General features: G+C 38.3%; 4 protein-coding genes and 1 long non-coding RNA gene across 7 annotated transcripts in view; all 5 read right to left on the bottom strand.

The window, feature by feature from the left end:
- Positions 1 to 24: 24 nt before the first annotated feature.
- On the bottom strand, positions 25 to 2,369 carry LOC145464312 (uncharacterized). Its single transcript, XM_081448159.1, has one exon. The coding sequence runs from the start codon at positions 1,590 to 1,592 to the stop codon at positions 30 to 32; it is 1,563 nt and encodes a 520-aa protein (XP_081304285.1). The 5' UTR covers positions 1,593 to 2,369; the 3' UTR covers positions 25 to 29.
- A 9-nt stretch (positions 2,370 to 2,378) lies between these two features.
- LOC145464311 (solute carrier family 15 member 4-like) lies at positions 2,379 to 13,996 on the bottom strand. Its single transcript, XM_081448158.1, has 5 exons — positions 12,576 to 13,996; positions 11,253 to 11,436; positions 5,492 to 5,702; positions 4,326 to 4,508; positions 2,379 to 3,706 (listed from the first exon to the last, which is right to left on the bottom strand). The coding sequence occupies exons 1-5, from the start codon at positions 13,457 to 13,459 to the stop codon at positions 3,378 to 3,380; spliced, it is 1,791 nt and encodes a 596-aa protein (XP_081304284.1). The 5' UTR covers positions 13,460 to 13,996; the 3' UTR covers positions 2,379 to 3,377.
- LOC145463584 (uncharacterized) lies at positions 8,060 to 10,164 on the bottom strand (the record flags this gene model as incomplete). Its single annotated transcript, XM_081447350.1, has 1 exon — positions 8,060 to 10,164. A coding segment is annotated over one exon (894 nt), but the record flags the coding sequence as incomplete, so codon positions are not given.
- Positions 13,997 to 18,890: 4,894 nt separating the features above from the next.
- Positions 18,891 to 24,733, bottom strand: LOC145463564 (uncharacterized). 2 transcript variants are annotated; one of them, XR_014041346.1, is made up of 7 exons: positions 23,359 to 24,733; positions 22,988 to 23,089; positions 22,572 to 22,639; positions 22,204 to 22,318; positions 21,580 to 21,680; positions 20,633 to 20,708; positions 18,891 to 19,529 (listed from the first exon to the last, which is right to left on the bottom strand). It is a non-coding gene; the product is annotated as an uncharacterized LOC145463564 (long non-coding RNA). The 2 variants fall into 2 exon arrangements; XR_014041347.1 differs by lacking the exons at positions 22,572 to 22,639; positions 22,988 to 23,089; positions 23,359 to 24,733 and having other exon boundaries at positions 22,204 to 22,557.
- A 29-nt stretch (positions 24,734 to 24,762) lies between these two features.
- The window catches only part of LOC145463557 (uncharacterized), a 10,717-nt gene continuing 10,488 nt past the window's right edge, over positions 24,763 to 24,991 (bottom strand). For both annotated transcript variants that reach the window (XM_081447323.1, XM_081447322.1), the window contains one exon: positions 24,763 to 24,991. This exon is cut by the window's right edge and continues 5,188 nt beyond it. The gene's annotated coding sequence lies outside the window, so the exon portion shown is untranslated.

Genomic DNA, 24,991 nt, shown 5'->3' with positions numbered 1-24,991 from the left:
ACAAATTGGCAAAGTTACAATTCACCTTTTCAAGATCCATAAGTATCATCTAGCCAGAACCTTCTGTTTCTTTGCACTTCGTATACAAAGGGACCCCTCCACGGGTCATCAACTGTACTAGATTCCTTGTAATAAACTACCCTATCAAAACACAAACCTGGTGGAGGGGTGACTGATCTGGGTGTCGGAAACAACATGGTGGGCTTGATAAGCCGCACGTCCTGTCGACTCGTTTGCATTTCCGCATCTGCCATGACAAGAATGTCGGTGTTTCCGCCAAACGAGCAAATCCGTGAAAGATTTTTACAGTTTCTTAGCAGATGAACGAAGGCGTTCGTGATGGTCTCACACTCCCGGTCTTGGTAACCTGATAACTGTAAAGCTTCCAGCTTGTGGCAGTAAGTGGCAAGGTTGTTAAGAATCATGTCTAATCCAAAACCATTTGGAGGAACTTCCTCACGGTATGAATCTATTATAGGAAGGTCATCATGTCCTGGGTAGTATGAGATACCAAACCGCCTCAATTCTGTCAAACACCGCAAACAACGCTCCAAACACGAGGCTGTTTTCAACGTCACGCCCACAACGAGGCAAGAAATGTTCGGGCAATTCTGCGCGATTTTACAAATCAATTCTTCATTCCCTGCAGAGGTCACAAAACCATCATCTAGATTGAGGACTTCTAGGGATTTAAATCGCACCATGTCAGACAGGATCCTGGGAGTGACCGCAGAATGTTCGCTGCAGTTACTCAAGTTAACGTACTTCATGTCTGTTTGATCTGAGAACAAGGTGTCGAGACCACGCGAAGAAATGAAATAACACGAAGAAAAATCGATCTCTGTTAAGGACGAGTTTTTCCAACTGCATTCGCGCAAACAATCGTCCGTGACTCTGGTGTACGCGAGAGAAAGCGTTTTCAACATTTTGCAATTGCATAGAAGAACCGGCAAACTATATCCGCGGATTTTGAAACATTTGGTTAGCAGAAGAGACTCTAGCCTGGGACAGCTGTCAGCCATAATTTTCACGTCTTCGTCTGTCACTTCCACACAACGACACAGATCCAACAAGCGAATCTGACTCATCTTTTGTAGAATTCTACCATTCCAGTTGTATCCTATCGTTTCATCTACAGCCAGTATCTCAAGGTTCGGAGTACAGCGAAGCAGGCGTAATACAAAAGACACATTGCCGCGTAACAAACGCGCGTCTAGCGTTTTTAACTTTCTCAAAATGTGCAAGCGAAATCTTCTTTTTTGCCGCGTAAAGAAACACTTTTGAAGAGTGAGTTCTTTCATTTGCCTGCATATTCCCGTTAAAGTGACCATGAACTCTGGTGTCAGGCTACATTTGATTAGATTCAGCTGAGTCAGAAGTGAACACGATCTCTTGGTAATGATTTCTTTGATATTGTCCTCGTTCTTGCTTTCCAGCTCAAGAATTCTCCATAGTGCCCCATCCGAACTTACTCTCTGCCACCTCTTGCTGACCTGAGCAGCTATGGCAAGCTCCCAGCGAGGGAGAAAATTCAAAATATGAAGAAGAATGCTGTCGGGAAGGTGGTTAAAGTGAAGACCCCTGCTCATCATAACATATGGAGCGTTAGGAAGGAAGCCATTAGTGAGGCGTCATAAACAAGGTTTTCCTGCACTTAGCGCGCTTTCTGTTCAATTAGCGCGCGCAAATTACATTTTTCAATTTGTATTCTCAAACTTAAGACTCTTCTCCTTTGCATATGTTAGGAAATCGACGGCAATACAGCACCGTGATCTTTCCCGTCTCCTTTCCCATCCATTTTGAAAATCAATATGATAAATGGGCCCCATAACAGAGAACTTATTTCGGGGCATAAAATATAAACGTTAAGAAAAGTTTCACGAAATTAAACCTTTTTTTCGGTAAACCCAAGTCCACAGAGATTTTCTTACAGGTAGATGTAAGTAGTCCCGAGGGGGAGGTGGAGGGTGGCTTGGTCAACATAGCACGGATGATTCTGACCCGCGCGCCGTTTTCCCGACTATCATGTGACTATAAAATTAACCAATGATTTGACACTGAATAGATTTCATCCTTTCTCTTTCTACTCGCTCTGCACAAAATAGTTTAAAAAAAAGGATTCATGACTTAACTTTGTCCACTGCTTCAGAGAAAAGAGAAAATCATTAGAATTGCAGATATATTTTTCACATCCATATCTGAAATAGGAAGCGTGTTGACTGAAGAATTAGTTGACTGAATACCTGAAGTGATAACTGACTGACTGAACTGCTGAACTGATTCACTGATGGACCGACCTATCGTCCTACACTCGGGTTCAAGCATTCAAGCTGTAGTGGCCAAACTTCAAGATTTGTCCTGAATATAGGGGGGGGGGGGGGGCAATGTTTTGTGCTATATCTATTACCTTATTTGCCACCTATGTCACAAGGCCTTTTTGATCAAAAATATCAATCAGTTCATTTATCAATTATTTTATTATGTTTGTGATCAGCAATTACGTAGACAGAAACAACAAAAAACAGCAGAATTGACATCTGTAATTGTACGGGATCTGGAAAAAACTTCCAAAGAAGACTAATACTTCTTTATTTTGTAACAATACAATGCTGCAAAATCAGGCCTAGTGAGCTGTCGTGTAAGGAGAAAGTTTTCAGGTTTCTCTCATCACAAACCTTATTTCTACAAAGTTGATCTTTGTCTTGAATAAGTCATTAATAATCATGGTAGACTGCCTTCATAGCATAGAAATAGCGTTTTCCTCTTCTTTTTTCTTCTTGTGTGTACGTCTGTGCTTCAGTTCTCTTGCTGACCTGTATTTTATTTCTATTTAATGCTGATGTTAACTGGCTGCCTGGCTCCGCTAGCCACTATGGTTATTCCAGGCAGCTAGCACTCTAATTTTTACTTTTAATATTTCCATTGAACACTGTAATTCTTTTTTTTAGCAAGAGTGAGTACAAATAAATATTGATTGATTGATTGGTAGTAGGACTGAGTGGAGCACAATTTGGTCAGTAATCACACAAGTGAATAACAAAATCAGATCACCTTGTCCTGGGTGGAGTCTAATTTTGTTAATCACAAATGTGATTGCAGACAGAATTGAACAACATGAAGTTGTGCTACCAATAATTAATCAAAACTGTAACAAAATTTAATGACCATAACCATTGGTTGGTTCTCACAGGCAGACAAATGATTAAACTTTTTGAGCTAAACTTCTTTGTAAGATAAACTTTTCTCTACATGGTCATACCAGGCAAGCAAAATTGCTTAAGTGTCTTTTACAGGCAATACAATTATTTACCTCTGTTTAATAGTAATATGGATCTACTTCTGTCAAACATTTGACTCCCTTGCTCATACACTTCGTGTTAGGTTTGTGGATTGCTGGAGTGCGATCTTTGTATGACGGGCATAGTCCTCTTCCGCTGGAATTGAATGATCTTGTATTTGACTGTTACAGCAAGGAAGATGATTAAAGTGATGAACTGCAGGCCAGCAAGAAGGAAGAAATAATAATTCAAATTCTTCTTGAGGCTTTGCTCTTTGTCATCCCAACTTGGAGTCCATCCATTTCCCAAAGAACAAAGCTCATACAAAAGTCCACCTAACAAGCTGCCTAATGACTGGGTAAAAAAGAAGAGCCCCATGACAAAACTTTGCATGGATTTTGGAGCTTCTTTGTATGCAAACTCCAGAGCTGAAACAGAAGACAAGGGGAATGTGAACATACAGGATTTATAAGTGTAAATATCTTATATGATCACTGTGTCAAGGAGCTTTTCAGGGCTACTATTTTAAACAATAAATTGTTAAATAACATGCTTAAAAATTCCAACTAGCATGACACAGGCCACTGATTTGGAGATTTCAAGAGATCAAGTAACTTAAGAGTTGAACTTTGCCTATCAAGGAAAACACCAGCTAGATGACTGAGAAGGGAATCGAACCCAGGAAAACTGGATTTAGGGTTAAACATTGGGGGTTTCCAGTGACAGGTGCATTACAGAAATTATGATTTGCACTGGTTTGTGCTTAAAGAATTGGCAGCTATCTGCCCTTGCTGCTATCTGACTCGGACAGTTTCTGCAAACTTCTAAAAACATGTGCACCAATAACTAAAGTTACATGCCTTGTACAATTTCTTAGCTAACAGTTATCGACAATGTAGAGTGATCAAGGTCTAATTTCTCATTAAAATAACAATACACTTTCAAGCAGACAGGTGTCAAAAATAAGGAAAATCATCATCTAGGAGCTATATATTTTATGTACCACAAAAAAAGTTCATATTTTAATCTCGGGACTTTGTCACTTACCCCCTACACCGGCGAACACTTCACTGACACCAATGAGACCATACTGGGGAATCTGGAAGTAGATAGACATGCAGGCAGTGTAGTTTACATCACCAATTTTCTGATTCACACAATTTTTATCTGTTCTCCTTGCAGTTTCAATTCCACCAGCAACTGCCATTGATGCAACAGCAAACGAAAACCCTGGTAATTGAAAAGTAAAACAAAAAGACAAAACTGTAGATGATCAGATTGTCATTGGATAAAATATAGTGCTGTTTTTGTTTTTTAGTTTTTTCATCAAAACATTCCAACATATTTAAATGAAATAAGATGGCCCAAAGTGACATTGATAACATTAACTTAACATTCCAGCTTGAGACTGTGTGCAATGGGCTATGCCATGGCAACCCTTAAGGGCTGTTTTATTTTTTGGACTGAAAGTTTTCCATAACCGATCATTTCTCATGATCACTGAGCATCCTAGGGCTTGTAATGACTTTGCTGAGTTTAGGCTACAGCATTTTCTGAGAGGCAAAATTACAGTATATGACACTTTCCTGTAAGTTAGTTTTCACTGGCAACAGAGTCAGCGTCATATTCAGAGTTGTAGCAGTGCTTACGACCTAGTGAAAATCGAAAGTTGGGATTGTAAGCCAAGTCATGAACTTGACAGAATTGGAGTCAGAAAACTGGAATATTTCAATCTACTTCTGATTCCACTTACAACTCTGTAGCTTATGATCCTGTAAAAACTTGATTGTTGAGGATGAAGCAGAAGCGGGACAACAAACCAATCACAATGCTAGATCTCAGGCATTCTGATTGATTAATTTTTCTGCTTCTGCTTGCGACTCCAACTATCCAGTTTTAACAAATCAAAAGCAATGGAGTTGTAAGTGGAATCAGTATTATGCTCCCGGCTCTGTTGGTTTGATTTTCACTATCTAGATCGTATCGCTCTACGCTTCTAGTTACAGTTCTGACTCGGACTCCCTTGCTAGTAAAAACCAGCCTTTAAAAAGATTTACAAGGAAGGAGCAATGATAGGAGCTGGGGTCTATAATGGAGACATGGGGGAATAAGGTCTCAAAAGCACAATTTTGTAGCACGGTCCTCAAATACCAGACGGAAAAGAGTTCAAAATGTTGAAAAGAACACTAATATTAAATGGTCACTGAACTTACCAATTGAAATTCTAGTGAATACACTTAAACTCCATCCTTTCCTATCAAGCCATGGATAAATCCTCTTATCCAAAATAGGAATTAAGATCAGTACAAAAATGATATCCACTAGAGAGAGCCATGCGGGAGAAACACCACTTAAATCTTTAGCGTTGTCCTTTTGTGGAATTATTTTCATGTGCAGCCCTTGGAGCAGAAATGTGGAATTCATCTAAAAGAAAATAATTAATAATCATCACATCATATTCCTCCAGCTACATCCTCCAAATTGAGAGATCCAACGACCAAGGGTCAAGGTTTGTGGAGTTTTCCTGTCATGTTCTTGGGAAAGACACTTGACTTTCACAAAATGCCTCCCTCTACCCAGGTGTATAAATTGGGAGGGACAAATTGCTAGGAAAACCTGGAGAAAAATATTATTCTGGGGGAATGGTTACCTACATTGGACTATAAACATTACCGGCTTCGCCTGCTCTCAAATTCAACCAACCAGTAATACTTCTATGGAGGTTAGAGTTATATATGTATACTGGCATGATGCAAAGACATTTAAGCGTTTAAACTGATTTAATGTTTTAGAATGTACGATGGCCCAGAAGGCTCACAGTTCAGTTGTGATTTTTCACAGTTCAGTTGTGAATTTTGAAACAGTTCAGTTGTGATTTTTCACAGTTCAGTTGTGATTTTTGAAACAGTTCAGTTGTGATTTTTCACAGTTCAGTTGTGATTTTTGAAACAGTTCAGTTGTGATTTTCCGGTTGGACGAAAAAGACTGCAACTTAACATACGGGAACTGAGACAGGCAAGTGTTTTTCTCCCGCCATTTTGAAAGGCGGCAAAGTTGTCCTCTAGTTTGTGTTTGGCAGTGCTTGGCAAACTGTCCGAGAGGAAATAAGACGTCAGGGTGAATCTGCCTCTACAAGTTCTAAAGCAGCGACCAGTGAACCAAATCAACGAACGGTAAGCCGACTGTCTGGATTGCTCGACCGCATCAGAGGTCAGTCAAGAGGGAAGAAAAGAAAGACCGATAAAGAACATCGAATCCCAGTTCACTGGATTCATTACGACAAGAAGTCAGAAGTTTTTGTTCCAGTTCGTCAGAAGAATGGTGGTGGAAATTGGTTCGTTGCTTATACTGCGTCGGAACCTCCCACAGTTGAAGAACTTAAGCAAAAAGCCACTACTTTGTTTTTCCCTAACAGGAAAAGTGCTTTCGCAGGCTCTGTTGACGACATGCTCCTAGATATCTGCGACACAACCCAAACGGCCATTATTCGATTTCCTGGTGAAGGAACTATTGAAAGTTATTTAAAGGAAAATGGTCTCTATCCGTCGACAACTTACCTCTATCTAAGATCACAGCACCAAGACACATTCTTTTCACAACTTAAAGCAGAGGAGGAAAATTTTGAACGGTCAGTCAACCTGAATACTTCGCAGGTAGCATCAGGTGCTGGTAAGTGCGTTGTTTGTTCAGTATGTAGCTGTACGTATTTGGAAGGTGAAGAATGCAGAACAGAGAATATGAGTTTTCTAGGATCGCTGATGGGGGGAATCCATGTACTACAGAAACCCCAGAAACACCAGAAAACCCAGTTTTACTAACTATGGATGAAATAAGATCTAGGCGGGTAGCATCACTTTCAAATGGTGTGGCTGAAACCGAGGCAGAAGGATCGCATAGCAATGTGGCTGATGAAACCAGTTACCCAAGGCTTACAAATGAAGAGAATTGTAGTTGTGATGAAGGCTCTGTAGAGCAGGATTCTCCATGTCCCTCTTCATCAAGAGATCTTCCAGAGAGAGTTCTCACAGTTCACAGATCATGCATAAGAACTGAATTGATTGAACATTTTAAAGACCCAAGTGTAATGAACTGTAATATTGATTTTAAAGTGATTAATGAAAAGGGAGAGTTTGAACAAGGTGTGGGTGTTGGGGTAATTTGTGAAGTGTACACTTTATTCTGGAGTGAATTTTCCATCTCCATGACTATAGGAGAGAGAGAAAGAGTTCCCTTTGTTAAACATGACCACTTTGTTGAGGAGTGGGAGGCTGTGGGGAGAATTTTAGTTAAAGGGTTTGTGTCTGTCTCTTATTTTCCTACCTTTTTGTCAAAGGCTTTTTTATGCTACTGCATCTTTGGCAACCAAGTTCCAGATTCCATGTTTGTTGATTCATTTACGAAATACCTATCCCCAGTAGAGGAAGAGTTCATTGTAGATATTATAAGGAAGAATCAGCCTCCAGATGATGAAGATGAATTTACTGATTTTCTTGAAAGATTCAAGTGTAGAAGGGTGGTTACCACTGAAAACCTTAGCCAAGTCATTCTTGAAATTTCCAAGCAGGAACTAGTTCAGAAACCACATCTCATGATTTCATCTTTGTAACCTTTTGTACAGCAGTTGAAGCAGTATCCCCAGTTCCAAACTATTTCAGCAGTTGAGGGCTTCTATGATAGTCTTAAACTTACAACGAAAAAGGTGCTATCTTGTCTCACCTCAAATCCACAAAGTGAAGGAGAGAGAGATGCATTCAAATTTTTGCAGCGATTTGTAAGGAGTCTGGAGATACCAAAACTCCTACAGTTTTTGCGATTTACAACAGCTATGGATATTATGATTGACAAGAAGATAGAAGTTACTTTCATTAAGTGCGAGGGCTTGAGTGTAAGACCCATTGCCCACACCTCTGGACCCCTTTTGGAAATTCCATCCACATATGCTAACTTTGTGGAATTAAGGGAAGACTTCATGAACATTCTTAATCAGGACAACTGGGAAATGGATATTATATGAAAGAAACTCTATTGGCCCAGGTTTTTGATTGATGTTTTTCTGTTACAAACTAACTGTCGAAGGGTTGAATCACGCCCTGTAAATAACAGGCTATTTAATTGGAATGCACAAAATTGGTGTCTGAAATGACCTAAAATCTACATTATTTTTGTGTGTTCTCAACTAAGTACTGTTGTAGTTTTAACTAAGGCAGCCTCAGAACCAGAGGTCTGTGTCAGCCGTGTTTTCAAGCTGGGCAGAATGTTGTGTTAGTCTGTTGTACTTTAGGTATGAAGTTCTGATTTCAGGGTAGACCATAAGAGGTCTTAGGAGGAGGTGACCGTGCAAGAAAAATTTTAAAATGCTGAGATTTCAGGCTAGGGAAAGTAGCATGCACTGAACATTTTGTTAAGATCCCAGACAATTTGTTTAATTGTCAAAGTTTACTTTAAGTTGTTGACATAATAAGTGTTTGAGTTCTAGCTTTTGTCAATTCCAGTTCACACATCAACCCAGTTATGTATGTATTTAGCGTTTCTGGTTCTTAACATTTAGAGTGGCTTACATGTAGACAAAAACACACTTGTCATTTGCTAAATAAAATGGTTATTATTATATGGAATTTATGTCCTCATTTCCCCCCAGTGCTTATTACAGGTTGGCTGCTTAAAGACCAGGCAAACTGCTAGAAGATTATTTTACTAGTATTGGTTTTCTTCCTGTTTTTGTGAAAACCATGACACTAAACACATCTAGGTCTCAGTTTAAAAAAGTGTATCAAATACCATCCCTGCAGCGTAAGATGGAAGATAATTTTTGATGTTGCCTTGTCTTCCCTTCTAAGATATCCCATTAAGGACTCTACATTCTCAGTGAGAGGGTGGGATAATGAAAATCAATGTTCATACATACAGGTGCAATTTGAAATTTGGCAATAGCTTGTGTTTTTGGTTACAAAACTGTGGAAGAACACATTCGAAGGATATGCTTTGAGAAAAATTATGTTAACTTTTCCACCTCTTTGAGGAGTCTCATATAGAGATCAAGAGCAGAGCTAACATTGTGTGGCTCTGGAAGGTCATATTCATTCATAATAGTCAGAGCAAATTCCTTGAAATCCTCACTGTAGTCAGGTGGGCACATTGTGGAGTGATCATAGAACTCCTGAAGGTCATCTTCGTCTACATCCGTTGTATAGTCATCTGTATTGTAAAGGTGAGGTAGAAAAAACATGCAATCAGGTCGTCCCCGAGGACCACTGCTGTTTCCAAATTTGCTTGACGATATTCTGGGTTGATTCCACAATTCCGCCACTTGATGTAGCTCATTTCTTAGAATAGACATGAAGCAAAATCGAATGCAGTCAACATGAACTGGATCTGAGTCAATAAATAGATCCAAGTCGTGCAGATCTTTAAAAAAATTAATCCACCAACCAGGACCATCCTTAGCTAGATGTGACCAATAGGCTTCAATCCTCTGATTTGCTGTGGACCTGCCAGTGAGAAAACACCCAAGGCCTGCATCCTCATCACTGTGGCTCGACCTCAGAAATGTATGTATTGCAGCAACCATGCTGTTCTCAGTTCCGTCGTCTGATCTCACTTTTCTCGGTAAACCACCGATTTGTTTTACAGTATCAAGGTAAAATTTAGTGATAACTTCAGGGTTGTTATTTGTGGGACCAACCTCAAGCCAAATTAGCCTCCTTGAAAATCCATCGATGGCTCCATGCACACAGAATCCATAAGGTTTCAGTTTGTCACAGCCATCAATGTGCCAGACAAAGTTGGGCTTAGGGTTTAGCCCGGATATGATGGATGAAGTGCCAAGGGTGGAGCTTCTGTTCCAAAAGGTCAGAATTGAACTGTGCGGAGAATCGCAACTGAACGTTTTTCAAAAAACTCACACCTGAACTGTGAAAAATCACAACTGAACTGTTTCAAAAATCACAACTGAACTGTGAAAATTCACAACTGAACTGTGAAAAATCACAACTGAACTGTGAAAATTCACAACTGAACTGTGAGCCTTCTGGGCCATCGTAAGAATGACACAGGGTGGTATACAGAAGTTAGGCATACATACATAAACTTTATTGACGTGTCTTTATATCCAGCCTCTACTAATTGGGCACACTTAGTATAATTAATAACCTACTATTTTCTAATGAACTATTAAAAAGCCTGACAATATAATTAACTATATAATATAGTTAAAAACCAACAAGAATGAAAACTAAGACTGAAAACTATTAGCTTGTACCAGTTAGACGTTCATTAGGCATGCAACCAAACAAAAAGAGTATAATCTAACACCTTCCAAAAGTGTCTCTTTCTGGAAGTTTCAACTAGTTTTACAAAATTGTTATTTCAATGACTGCTGTACACTGTGAGAATCATATGGTGGTTTACTGCACCTTTCAATAACATTGAAACTATGCTCAGTCAATGGTTCTGTGTTTTGCTGCCATCATTCATCTTAAGAGACTTCTCAGGAAACAGAAGTTTACTTTCAAGTGGTTCAAAAGGTGACATCTGTGGGTTGTAATTGGTAGAATTTGGTCCACTTTGTTTGTTTCTTTTTTTTATCAGGGTTTTTTGGTTGGTGTCGTAATAATAATTGCATAGATGTACTCAATGGTTAGGTTTTAAACTTCAGAGTTTGTTATTGAAAGGTACAATAAATGAAATCTTGAAGATAGCTGTATTTAAAGAAAGAGAACTCGGCTCAGGGCTCAAAAAAAGTGGTCCAGTCGTCCAGGACAAGTAGATGTTCCCTCTGGGTACTGTAAGTAGCTTTTCATTCCCACTTGCCCTATGGGCAATTGATGAGGCAAGTTGTCTGTCACTGATATCATTAAAAGAGCAAACTAGGACTTGCCCTGGGTAAAAAAGAAATTGAGAGCTACTTGTCCCAAGGGCAAGCTGGTAGTGTTGTAGTGTATTGGTAGTGTTCCCAGTTACAAATGAACTACTTACCTGAAAATATATTGCCCAATAAGGAATAAGGATTACAAAAATGGCCATGATCTTGGAAACTGTTTTAACTTCCTCTACATCAGTATCCAAATAACTTCCACCATATTTCATCATGGCACGATCCAGCCAGCTTTTGATTGGCATATATTCCTCTAAGCCAGGATAAAAACGGGTGCTACTGTCCCTGAAGAACACAATGTGAACAATAATCTTCTGCTGATAGTCAATTCAGGTCTCTTTTGCTACTTCCCTAGATGGGATGGCAGTTCCTGACACAGCTTCCTGCCAGCATTTTAATGCCCAAAAGTCATTCTGTGACAGTGAAATGTCTTCTCAAGGGAATACACTGTGAGACAGAGATTCCCTTCTTTCTCTGCTCAGTGGAACCTCTGAGGGAGGGGGGGTTTCAAAAGCCAAAGGAAAGTTTGAAACTTAATAGGAATATCCTTAGGTTGGCAGGAGGGGGGGTTAGAGTTTAAAAACCAACAAACATTCCGAGGGAAGGGTATGGATAATATGTAGATTTACCCAAGCCTAAAAGCGGAGCTCCTGGACTGGTTTGTTCAAAGTCCCATTAAGATAAGCCAGGTTAAGCAAGAATTTTGATTTGAATTTGTAACTTTGCAGTGAGGTTTACTGTATATTGTTTGGCCTTCTGTTTTGAGTTTTAATAATCTCAAAATACACAAAACAAAAGCAGTGAAAAGCATTTGCATACAAGAAATATTTATACTTCTGTTAACTTTTAATCCTGGGTTAGCATTTAACTGGCTTCTGAACAACCCGGCCCCATTTACAACAAGTTAACCTGACATGAGCATGCAATCCAATATGAAACCAGCATTTGGTCAGCGGTCAACTTAAAAAAAAACACTTGACCTCTAAATTTGAACCCGCAATATGGTCATGTGATACTGGCCAGCAGATACCTTGTTTTGACAGGTGTCAATTGACCATAATATCAAAGAAGGAGGCTATAAATCCTATATGTCTTTGTCAACCTTTTAGCTGGAATACAGCCACCATCTTGCACAACTCCGTCATCGTTGTCGCCGCCGTGGTTGTGCACACATGCCCACAAGCAATACCACTAGCCATGATAACTATGAGAAAATCAATTCATGGGTTTCCTTTTCTTTCCTACATGGGTATGGGGCAAAGGGCCGCCAGAGCTCAACTATTATCTGAGACAAAATAATGAGGCAAAAGTGACTGGCTGAGCTGAAGATGGCTCACTGTAATGAAAGCCCTGATACTGTTGTTACACTCCTCCCTCCCTCCATTCACTCCTTGATTCAGCTAAATACTCCACAACCTCCCTACCTTATAGAATTATTTTCCTCTTCATATTTCTTCTGCTTTGCTTCTTTTATGATGTTATATATCTTTTTCAAAATGTGTCCAGTCGGGGGATGACTTATATAACGAGATTTACAAATGCAGAATATTACAGCAGCCAAAACAATGCAACCAAACAGAATGCCAAATCCCGTTTCAAATTTCTCCATTTCGACATATGCTATTACAGAAAGTCCGAGGAATGAACCAATGTTTATACTCCAGTAATACCAGTTGAAAAATCGCCGATATCTTTGCTCGTCCTGCCCTCTTAATTGATCTCCTCCGAAAGCTGTTACATTCGCCTTGTATGCACCTTCGCCAGTGGAAATTATGACCAAGGAAACCAGGCAAAGAACATGGGCAAGATGGCGATATTCTTTATCAGATTTCTTGTCTAAGATACAAGCTGACGAGGAAATCATTCCAACACCCACGATGTAAACAAGAAGACTTCCCCATACAGCGTTATAACGACCACTGTACGAGTCTCCGACAGTCCCTCCAACAGTGGACATGAGGCAAGAGAGTGCAGTGAAAATGAAAACGATTCCAATAGAAATAGATTGACTAAACTTAGTCTCGTTTATCAGGAAGATTAGCAAATTTCCCACAATACCGTAGTACACTAATCTTTCGAGAACAACAGTAAGAAGAACACACACCAAAGGAAAGAAGGAATTCTGCGCCGGTACTTGTGATGGAAGATGTCTCCGTGTGGGGAAGTGTTTTTGAAGATGGCCACTATCACTTAAGCTAGTTCTGCTTCTATCTAAACCATCGTCTGAAGCAGAAACTGATCGCGTGAGGGGTGTTTTTTCGTCTGATGTAGAAGTCATATTTGATGGTGGAAAAGTTTCCAAACTCATTTGTTTTCCTGCTAGCTGAGCGGAAAAGCTCGCAATCAAAGCAAGAAGACCTCTTCACCTCGCGTCTAGTGATAAGCACGTCACGTAAATCATGTGATCGTGACTAGACCCATGCCTCGTCGCGCACTCCTCCCATCGGGGGACCTGGGAGGAGGAAAGGTTGCGTGACGGTACCAAACACAAGTCATCTGATTTGAAAGTAAATTAAACAGTGGAAAAATTTCAAATTTGCCTTTGCAAAGAGCTCTTTCTGTCTTAGAAAATGCAAACTATCATCCGCAGAAAAGAGCAATAACTAGTGCTACGTTCATTTCGGGGCGCGAACGGAGGAAGGGGAGTCTCGCCAGGATTCATGGACGGATTATTGGCTGCCAAACGCAACTGACCCACAGGTCTTTTTGCTTCGGGCTAAGTTTAGAATTGTTCAGCATTTCTTTTCAAATACAGACAGGTTTTCAGGATTGTACTCCAAAAGACAAGAATGTCAAGTGTTGTTTCAATAAACTGGTTGTTAATGTCCTAGAAAACATATAAATCGACTTAATTTCAGAAGTCCGGAGAACAATCATCTATGAAAAAAGGCAAATATGCTTTGAATCCATTGACTTGATGGCTCAAGCTTTTGATCTGCGGCATTTTTCGATTTCCTTTTTTGATTGAAATACCTTTTAGACCCCTTTTATCCATAGTTAGATGAATCGTGTTGAGACAAAATTGCTAGATCTAGCAATAGGAAAAACTAAACAAAATACAGTTAATGGCATAGCCTGAAGTTTGCAGTTGTTTTGCACTATCCCTTATTAATTTCAAATTTCAGAGAACTTAAAAGTCGACGTATTTAAGAGAGAGCAAGGCCCCTGAACCCCAAGTTGGTTTACGCTTAGGTGATCGTATTCCATGGGAGGCCAGTCCTTCGAAACTCGCCCGTGGTTTTCGAACATAATCTTATGACTGAGAGAATTACTTCATTGTGATGGGCTGAGAGCAGGCCAATTTATGGTTAATTTTCACTTCAGTGCAAATTAACTCGCCCGCTATTGTGATTTTCTCAGTCATGTAATAAATGAGAAATCGTATGAAAGCTCGAGCAGTACTTGTGATATTCGAAAATGTTTTGATTTTGAGAGATTTTTTGTCATCACTCATAATGTAAATCCTCAGAAGCCATTTACATGAGAAAAAACTGTTCCCTTCAATATACCTCAGGGCACATTTCAGATCGGCTTAACTTTGGTTTTAATTATTTTACAGAGAAGTCGTTTTGATCCCACCTTGTGAGCTGTGAGTAAAAAGTTAGTTATGAAAAGGTTTATTCTGAGGTCTCTCTTCACTGATTAGTTTCAAGCGGGACAGGAAATATAATAAAATAAATTTTTCAGAATAGTTTAATTTATTTATAACAACATAGCCAGCAAAACAAGTTGGAATGCTTGCAAACAAATTCTTGCAGCTTGTATACATAAACACGCGACTTCTTTCTCTATTAGTCGTTTATGATTCGCTGGCAGAAAAAGCGTGCAAACAAATTCCCGCGTCGGATCCGTGCGGTGTTTGTCAGCGATTGGCTTGAGTTTCTAATCCATATTCATAGCAATCGTATAGTTTTGCACATTTCAGATTGTTCGTTGATGAGTGAAGATGTGTCGTCCGGCTGAGGGCCAATTTTACTCCTGAAGGAAGAAGATGCTTGATGCTGGAAGGACCTAACGCTTGGAAAGAAGTCCTCATTCTATTCCAGTCGAAGGTAAGCATTGCTTTTGGAAAACATCCCTGTAATTTAGCTCAGAAAGCCACACGAGTACCAAACTGTCACCCAAGCGAGTGAACACGTGCACTCGCTCATCCCTCCGTCTTGAAACAGGACAGCAAAGCGGTATCTTAATTTTCATTTGCAATATTTCAAGTGCGGCCACTCTGAATGATACTCCAGCAAATACTTATGCTTTGTAATAATTAAATGGACAAGAAACCTTTCACCTGTTCAAAGGCAAAAATGCGCAATGAAATTTTAACCTGGCCACAAATTAAATTGAAGCCATTTGGATTTTCAAATATCTTACTAGTGGTATTTTTAAGAGGTAACAGTTGGTAATTGCTTTATTGTACCATACCTCCAGTATTTGTAAAGTCACTGTAATAAGTAAAAAATAAATAAATAAGTAAATAAATAAATAAATAAATAAATAAATAAGAGCCTGTTGAAGCTTTAATATATTTCAGCATTTGCTAATCTGGGATTTTTTTCAATTCTGTCTCCAGAAATTCGAGAAAACTAACTCTGGCATGGAGGAAAGGAGAGTAAAGAAGATGGGGACGTGGACAAACTGTACTGATTCACTGAATAAGCAAGAATTCTTCAAAGATAAGAACTTTGGAATTATCAGATAGCTAGTAAAAATGGTGGTTGAACTATGGCTAAGTTTGCAAGGGAATAATCGCACACTGATTGCCTGGAAAATAGAAGAAAGTACTGAAAACTCACTAATTGTCTGGAACGGAGGGAAAAAAATTCCTTTTAAACTAGAATCTGGGAAATGGAACAGACTGCTTGAATTTGCAAGGGAACATCACTCTTGGCTTAAAAATTGTACACTAATTGTCTGGAACGGAGAAAACAGATTCTTTTTTAAATCAGAATCTGCGAAATGGAACAGAATTCTTTGATTTCAAACGGTTTAAACATCAGCCACCATTTGCCGATTCTTTTGCAGACATCATGCATAGCGAATAATTTCGATTTAATTCATCTCGCGCGGAGCAAATTCTTAAAGAAATCTTCTTGATTCAATTTGACAAATTTTTGAATCTCAAATATTTATGAAATTTGTATAATTCATTCGATTATTTAGCTCTTGAAAAAACGGGTTTCTCGATTAATTGTTTAGCGTTTTTTTTTTTCAAGATCTTTTCGTCATGTCTGCAAAACAGTCGGTGCTTTATGCGTTGTTATATTTAACAATTTCAGTTGATGTTGCATCAACTGTACAACTGTAGTTTACAAGAGAATATGGGCTTTTTCGATATAAATTTTTTGTCATAATTTATTTTTTTTCTGTTGGAACCCTGACTGACTTAACACTAACGTACGACGCCAAATAATCGATGATGTCACTAATTACTTCGCTGAACATCATCTAATCACAAACTGACTGCTTCTCTCCTCAATGCATAAATCATTACAGTACAAATTACTTGCAGCGACCGACTCTGAAAGGCCAATTCACTAACTTAAGACAATTACTGTCACGCTACGAACGAATTATTCGCAACCTCAATTAAACCAACGAACGAACTGATATTTTTCTAACCATATACGAATGCCGACGATTCGCTATACGAATCAAAACTGTCAACAACGGATTATGCCATTACTGGTGACAAACATCAAGTGAGTCTTGATTACTTAACAGCCGACAAATACCACGGGGAATCGTACTAAACAGTTGCACGAACAACTTTGACTTGGCTGCAGAACTACTCACACACTTTAAAAACTACTTTACTGCAGGGTTCAAACTATTTATTAATAAGAATTTTTTTGCAACCCAAAAAACCTGTAGTTTGCATTTTGGCTTGTTTTCGTTTCGTAAACGTGAAAGATCCCTATATTCTCTTGTCATATGTTTGGGTGGTTGTTATAAAACCCTAATGCCTGACTCGGAGAATGTTAGTAACGTTAAGGGGTCTAGATAAAGTCAGTATTTCCACTTTTTGAGTTGTACGAACCACAAAGTCACACACAGTAAAAAACGACCAAATTGATCGCATTAGTTTGTCAAGTATTGTTTGTGTCGAAAACAGTTCAGATTTTCGAAAATAGAAACAATCTGCAGTTACTAGTCAGTTGTATGATTGTCTGGTTTGGTGTCCAAGTAAAGTCAAGATTTTCAGTTGTCTTATTATACAGGCCAAAAAATTATAAACCAAACTAGATGAAGCTGATGATTTGAAAATAATCAACTTTTCAATTTGTGGAATGTAAAGACCTGCTTTGATTAATTTGCTTCACAAATGTTTTAATTTCTTTATTTTCGTGATTTAAAATTAAAATTGCTTTCTTATTCTAGACATAGCTAAAGCAAAGGACTTAGAATTATTTTCCAATCCGCAGAAGGAAAGTTCTATTTTCATTTTGTTTGCAAATCACCAGTCTTTTGGAATGCTTCTTTTTACTTTTTCTTTGCTTTTCTTAGTCAAAAAAATGACGTTAAAATAAAACCTTCAGTGATAAACTTCGCTTCACAATTGTCTTGTTCATCTTCATGATTTTAAATTACAATGCAATTTGCGAAGGTGCTTTCTGAGCGAATAAACAAGATTGATTCGCAAATTTCAACCGGTTTTATGTTATGTCTAAGGCGTATTTTTATCGCTATGTAATGGTTTTGTTTTCATTGTGGTCCGTATAACCTTTATTTATTTCAATCAAATGTTCGAGTTTAATAAGGGTGGGGTTAAATTAAACTGACTTGCAGAATATAATCGCGTCTCTTTGATCAGGCACTTGGGTTTTATGATAAGTTGGTTGAAAATATATATTTGTAACTGGATGAAGACCTATACTGCCGACGCTCGTTGTAACACAGGACATTTCGTTAAACCGAATTAAAAAATTATCAGACACTGAATCGCGTTGAACTGATTTCTGAATTGTTGAAGTTGTCGCTGAAATTGAAATAAAACCCGAAATCAACAAAGAGAGTAAGATGACAAGCGAATGTCGCCTGGCTAAAACAACAGTTGAAATTGTATGTATTACTCCAAAACTTAACAACTGTTGTTACATATTGTTTAAGACGGGTAAATTAGCAAACAACAGTTTAAATTGTCTGCATTACTACAAAACTTCATAACTGTTGTTACAAATTGTTTACGACGGTAAAATGTCTTGACAGTTTTTGGTTTAATTTGTCCTGTGTTACAAATGAGGATCGGTTGAAAAAGGGTTTTATCCGAAACATCATCTCGTGCAAAAGAGTTTGGAAACAACTGAAATTTTTCGGTGAAAGATTTGTTTGGTTCAAAATTTGATTAAGACAAGCGAGGTTAAATTTTTTATTTCGGATATTTTTTTACGGGTAGGAAACAAATTGGCGTTTTACTTTTTTGCACGAGGTGATGTTCAAATAATTTTTGGCGGGAAATTTCAAGGAAAGCCATTTTGAATTTTTGATCCAGAAAGTTGTCAGGGGAAACGCTGTGCAAATTTTTTCCAATTTTCCCGCCAAAAGTCTTAGTATATATAGGGAACATTTTTTCTTGACAGCTTTTTAATTGATTAAATCGAATTTCAATTAAGTAATTAAAGGATATTAGAGATGAATAAAGTCAATTCAAAGACAAAAAGTAATTGTTTGTTTATTATTCTTGAAATATACACTTAAAGATTACTAATAAACATGACAAAGGAAACTCTATTGGTGGTATTTATTTTGACTTGTGTTTATTTACTTATATAAATAAGCTTTATTACAACAAGTATATTCAATTTTATTAAGGATAGAAATAACTACAAAGTATAGAAGACTTGAAATATTAATTTTTTTTAAAAAAAATTGGCGCATGCGTATTTTAGGCGCCGTATTTTTTCTAAGTTTTTTGGCGGGAAAATTTAAAAATTTTTAAACAGTTACTTACAGCAAGTATAGAGAAATTTTTTTTTAAAAAAATTGGCGCATGCGTATTTTAGGCGCCCGTAATTTTTCTAAGTCTTTTGGCGGGAAAATTGAAACCGTTCAAACCGATGTTAATTAGGAAAAAAGCTGACACAAAAAAATTGAACATGAAATATCCTAAGAAAAAACGGTTCTTTTTTCCAGAATTAAATTTCAGTTGAAGTTTCGATTTTACAAACAGCTCAAAATGGCAGAAACTGCTTCGCTTTGATAACAGTCCTATATCTTGGTGACAAATTTTCGCTGCTCTTCTCTCGACTTAGTCTTGAAGTACACTCTTGGTTTAATTCGTTTTCTACCTCTGAGTAAACTTTAGTGTTATCTTGAATGATTGCCTTTCACTGGGCTGATTTCTCCTTTTGGTTTTTCCATGAGCGTTCAAAGCATCCACAAACCTACGAAATAAAAGAAAGAGTAAATAAGAAGCTGAAATATAATACTTAAACTCATCATTACAATATTAAAGCGTATCCCTCTGGCTTCATAAACCCTGGTCGACGTCATAAAATAAAACTTGAATCCGGTGGTCGAATAATCAAGGATCAGTTACATCAACATTTTAGTTATCGCAGTCGATTTTTTGGAGTAAACTTTTGTTACTGATATATTAACCAAATGACACTGGGCGAATTTGTCTCGAGGCCGAAAACTGGGTTGTCACACAACAATAACAACGAGTCTACTGAGTGACACCCCAGATAACAGCAGCGAATTTCGAGGCTATCAGTTAGGAAACTCAAAAACCTGGACCAGGTTGTTTATAATCTTCTGCATGACCCGCTTGAATTCTATTTCAGGAAAATAAGAAATTATTCCGAGGTAAATCTGAGCCATGTTGAGCACAAAAGGCGCACGATAACACGAACGATTACTGATTTGCATTTTGTTTTCATGCATTCCCCGGTGTGTTCGTCTTGAAATTTCTAAAAGCAGTGTGGGCTTAACACTTGTAATTTTTCTAATGTCTTGTTTTTGGCTTTAGTTAAATATAACTTAAACAATAATTCTGAACGAAGTAAAAAGGTAAGTAATAACTTCAAATGCGACTTGGCTTGATTTGACTGGATTTCGCGGCTATGGCCTCAGCGTAAACACGCTCATTAGAATGATAATATCATGTCTAAAAGCTATTTCTTTTTCCTTGCTATGTCCATGCTCATTTGTTTTCTGCACTTTTATTTTGAAAATTTTCTTCGATCCACAAATAATTTTATTTGTCTTTTGCAATCCAAATTCCTCCCTGTTGTGCCACAGGCACTATTAGCCTCTCCTTGTGATTAAATGTGATTAAATTTGAATAGCGCGCAATCCAGGATCAACGTCAAAAATCAATTTCTTGATAAATTCCAAACTGTGAATTTAAACAGCAAAAAAGCAATTTTAATCAGTTTAAAATCTCAGTCAACGGTGGTATTCCAGAATTACCGTTTATCGGGGGCTTTCTAACAACCTGGTCCAGACCTACAGTTAATGCATGCGTTTAAACTTATCAACTTACCTCATGAAAAAACGCGATCCCCTGAAATTGTCCTTCTGACCAATCCAGCTTTGCTCATCCTAAGCTTGACATTTTCCTAGAAAAAGGAGAAGTTTCATGTGAATACATATTGAAAATCGTGCCCGCTCAGTAAAAAGTCAGGGTTAAGAGAAGAGGTTGCTCCTCGGAAATTTTGAAAAGAACCCCTAAGAAGTACCAAGATCCTGTTTTGTGGGCGTGGCTTGAAATGTTTTTCGCCCCTAAGAGGTACTAATTCTAGAACAACACATTATCTCCAGCGATATTTAATTTTTTAATCAATTTTTTATTTTTTTCTCCTGCCATATATTTTTCGGATTAATACCCTAAAGGTAGCGTAAAAGCTCCAATGTGGACCTTTTGAGCCTTTTTAAACCCTAAAAGGTACGACGAGCCCCCCCCGTCCTTTTTACATGGAAGTTCCTCCCCCGATTATACCTTTCTTTAACGAAGGATAAGCACTCGAAAGATCAGCGTTCACTGATTTTTCTACCCCTGCGATTGATCCCCACCCCCACCCCCTCTCCCCCGCTATTGTTTTCAAATAATAAACGAAGTTGTAGATTAGAATCCTGTGGCTGGGACAAGTCTAAATTACAGAAATACACTTTTCAAATATAAGCGTTCAGTAGTAAGTCAAAACGGCTTTTGAGTAGCTTCCCTTCAGCTGTTTAATGAAGAAACAGCTCTAGATAGATAGACACCTTTATTTAAAAGTAAAAATTTTAAAGGTAAAGATTTCAGGTTAGTCCCTTCAGGGAGCCTACAAAGCATCTCTGCTAAAGGAGATGTCCGTTTTTAGTGAGGCAGACAATGCTTACATCTGTAGTTACTTGCTCGAGAAAAAGGAAAAACAAACTCCCTGTAGTCTATGGATCTACAGGACCCTACAGCCTTGAATCCAGCAAGTCTAATACTGATCAACTAACCTCTTTTGAGAAAGTTGATCCCGAGGTTGTCCTTCTCCTCTGGAGTAGCGTTTGATCATATCCAGCTCATCCCATTCTGTACTTCGCAGTATTAATTCTGTCTGGAGGGAGTGACGTAAAGTGTAAATACACATACTGAGCTGAATAACTTGCCCAATGTTGATGATAATAATGTGTGAGGGAGGGGGGAGGGGTGGGGTAACTAAAACGTGTAATGCAGGAGGAAGTGATAGTATTGGGGATGCTGTAAATTCAGGTACTTTGTCAGAAGAAAGCATTCCTCAGGTAGAATGTTTTACTTGTCTCTGGGATAGTAACAACATACAATGAAAACCAACGAATTCTACAAAGGAGAGAGGGTCAAGATAGGGAAATTATTCCCCTGTACATGGACTGTTTTGTCCGTAAACAACTAAGCCATTTCCAGTCATTTCAACTCAGTCAATTTCATCTAATAGCTGTCCAACAACAACAACAACAACAACAACAACAACAACAACATCAACAACATCAACAACAAGTTCACAATCTGGTCTAAAGTTGCTTTTATACAAACGTGATAATGAACTCTATCTCTCTTGCATAATACAGTAATATGACGATATCTATAGTAGAATCTCTTACCTCAGCCAAGTACACGACGTCTAAAATGATTGGTTCCCGTGCGATTTGGTACTCTGAGAGCCAGGTGAAGTTCATCTATGAGCTGCCATAATGATTTCCTCCAAGAGCCTGTGTCCTGTGAAGGGATGTTGAATTGTTAATGATGCTAGCATCCAAAGTGGTTTTGAGTGCCGCGTTTACTCCTAAGTTCCTTTAATATTCTCTGGAAAATAGTGGGCACAATAAATTGACAAAAAAGAAAGCAAACAAAATTTAAAATATGCTATCAGCTTTAGAAAACTCTTCAAAACATTTCACGCCATTTCTTGAGAAAACTAGAACTAGTTAATGGGGTCGTTAATAGCAACATTTAAGAGTTTGGTACCTACCCATGCGGTGGATGAAGAATCATTTAAAGATGCAGTGCGCTTCTCATCTCCATTGCAATCCAAATGATCTATTTTAAAGTGAAGATAAAATAAATTTATTTGAACCCAAGCATTTTAGCTCTTCATGAAGTGTTCAAACTATAGGAGATGTTATTTTTGGTTTGCATTGGCGAAGAATTTTCTCAAAACGTTTTTTACTTGCGATCGCCTCCAATGAAAGGGTGGAAATATGAAGCATTGAACAAAACAACAAGCTCTTCTTATCAACGTGTTTATGGTAACACCAGTCGTCGTCGTCGTCGTCGTCATCATCATCATCATCCTCATCATCATCGTCATCATTCCTTGTAGCAGTAACTAATTAATATATTTTGTTGTGGTTATGCCTAAACAACAAAGATATATGATAAACATGCCTGCAGCTGACAGCCTGTGCTTAGCCTCTTCAAGTACTGATAAAGTATCTTCAAAGTCTTTACTTTAACCAGTGTAGAAATCTCTTCAGCTCAATTCTTCAACTGCAACCAAACCAACCCTCCATAACAGGCGTTACTTTTGTAAGCTTATTGATGGTTCGGCTTTCTTTGAAAGATTAGTGTAAAGTACTATCTTTTTAGTTTAATTTCTCATTCATCTGAAAAGGCTCCTGTCCGAATTCAATTTTATAATATTCAAATTAGTCGGACCTATTTGTTGATGAGGTCAACTTAAACTCTCTGTGGAAATAAAGCTACATTTTCTTAAACAGCATTTTAAAAGAAATATCACCACAAGTAAGTCTGGTTACCTTTCAACTTGAGAAGGCTCGTAACGAAATACATTGTCAACTTCTTGCAGCCATTATTCTTGTTGTTCTTGTAAAGGAACATTCATTCCACGTCCTGCTGTTTAAGCCTTGTACGTGCTGCCATGAAGAAATATGGACGATGTTCGGTGCGTTGACTTTGACAACGTTGACTTAGCAGCTAATTTTGCCTCAGAAGCACCAGAGAACGATGTTCATGTTTAGCGACGTTCGCCATGCTCCTTCTTCGTGTAGAAATGACTTGTAAAATATGAATAATTGAATATTAATGTGAAAACGGATCTGCAATTCAAATCATAGCCTCTCCAGGTGGCTTCAAATTGACCAAGATAGTCGATTTCTACCTTTTCAAATGCAAATTTCACTGACGACTGTGTTTTTTGGTTGGAGCTACACAAAAAAACAGAAATATTTTTCATTAAAACGCCAAGGTTCTTATTTCAAGGGATAAAAATTATGTATCAGTGGAAATAACAATGGCCAGCATGCCACATTCTTCAAATTTTGAAGTCTGGTCTGCTGGTTTTCTATTAACTTAATTTGTAACCTTAATCATTGGTTTCCTACCAAGAACTCCGTCTAATTTTTGTAGCTAATTAGAGATAACCGAGGCCAAGAGAAGATCAAGCTAAGAGAGTATAGGCCATGGTAGGCCTTTTACCCAACATAATCTCTCTTAAGTTATTTTTAGACATGGTACCCAGATTCGTCCGACTTTCGAGGATGTTATTCTCGCGTTGCGTGGGTGTTTTCGTGGAGGATTTGTTCAAGTTTCGTTTCGTTCCGTTTCAAAGCGAAGGAAAACCTCCAACACTGTGGGCATGCTTTCTTTGATATTTTCATATCAAAGAAGCAAAGGAGCTATACTTGTTAAAACGGCTGAAGACATATTTCTTAAAATTTTACTATTTTCATTACTTTACCCTATAAAATGTATGTAGATTCCCCTTATAGTATAAATAAAGAACGGAATTGATCGAAAATGAATTGAGCTTCGGCCCTCGCTGTGTTTTAATACATGATTTTGAAACTTCAATGTGCAGGTTAAATGTGGGGTTTTCGAGTCAGACCGTTGATAAGATACATTGGTATCTTATGGGAAAGAATTGGGTCTATTGGTCTCCCACGCCCCACCCATCACTGGCCAGGCCTGATATGTGGCTCTTATCACTTTCCTGACGTATACTGATATCCTACTAACCCAAAACTAAATCCTAAATATAATTTGGACGCTAGGGTGGGGCATTTGCACTTTTCTCACAGCCCTACCATGGGGATTTTATATGATGCACCACCTGCCCCATGGTGGGGCATTTGCCACCTTCTGAAAACAAAATGTCAAATGCCCAGGAAAGAGGGAGAAGGCGGGGGGGGGGGGGTGGGAGGGAGGAGGAGGTGAAAATGAGCAGGCTTGAAATTGACAGAGCCATTAATGATTAAGTCAAAGTATTAGGGTGTATCAAGTGCTTATGTAGATAAGCAAAGTAAGTTCGAGATGCTAACACTACTCCCCTTAGGATGCTATCCCCATAACTTTTGCTAAAGGAACTCTGCAACCCTCTGCAATCCCCCCCCTCCCCCAGGGCAACTTGTAAGGCAGCTTATAAGGCTTCAT

The sequence above is a fragment of the Orbicella franksi genome, chromosome 12 (assembly GCF_964199315.1).
Source record: "Orbicella franksi chromosome 12, jaOrbFran1.1, whole genome shotgun sequence".
Taxonomy (NCBI): domain Eukaryota; kingdom Metazoa; phylum Cnidaria; class Anthozoa; order Scleractinia; family Merulinidae; genus Orbicella; species Orbicella franksi.
This window is presented reverse-complemented; position numbering and strand designations above follow the sequence as displayed.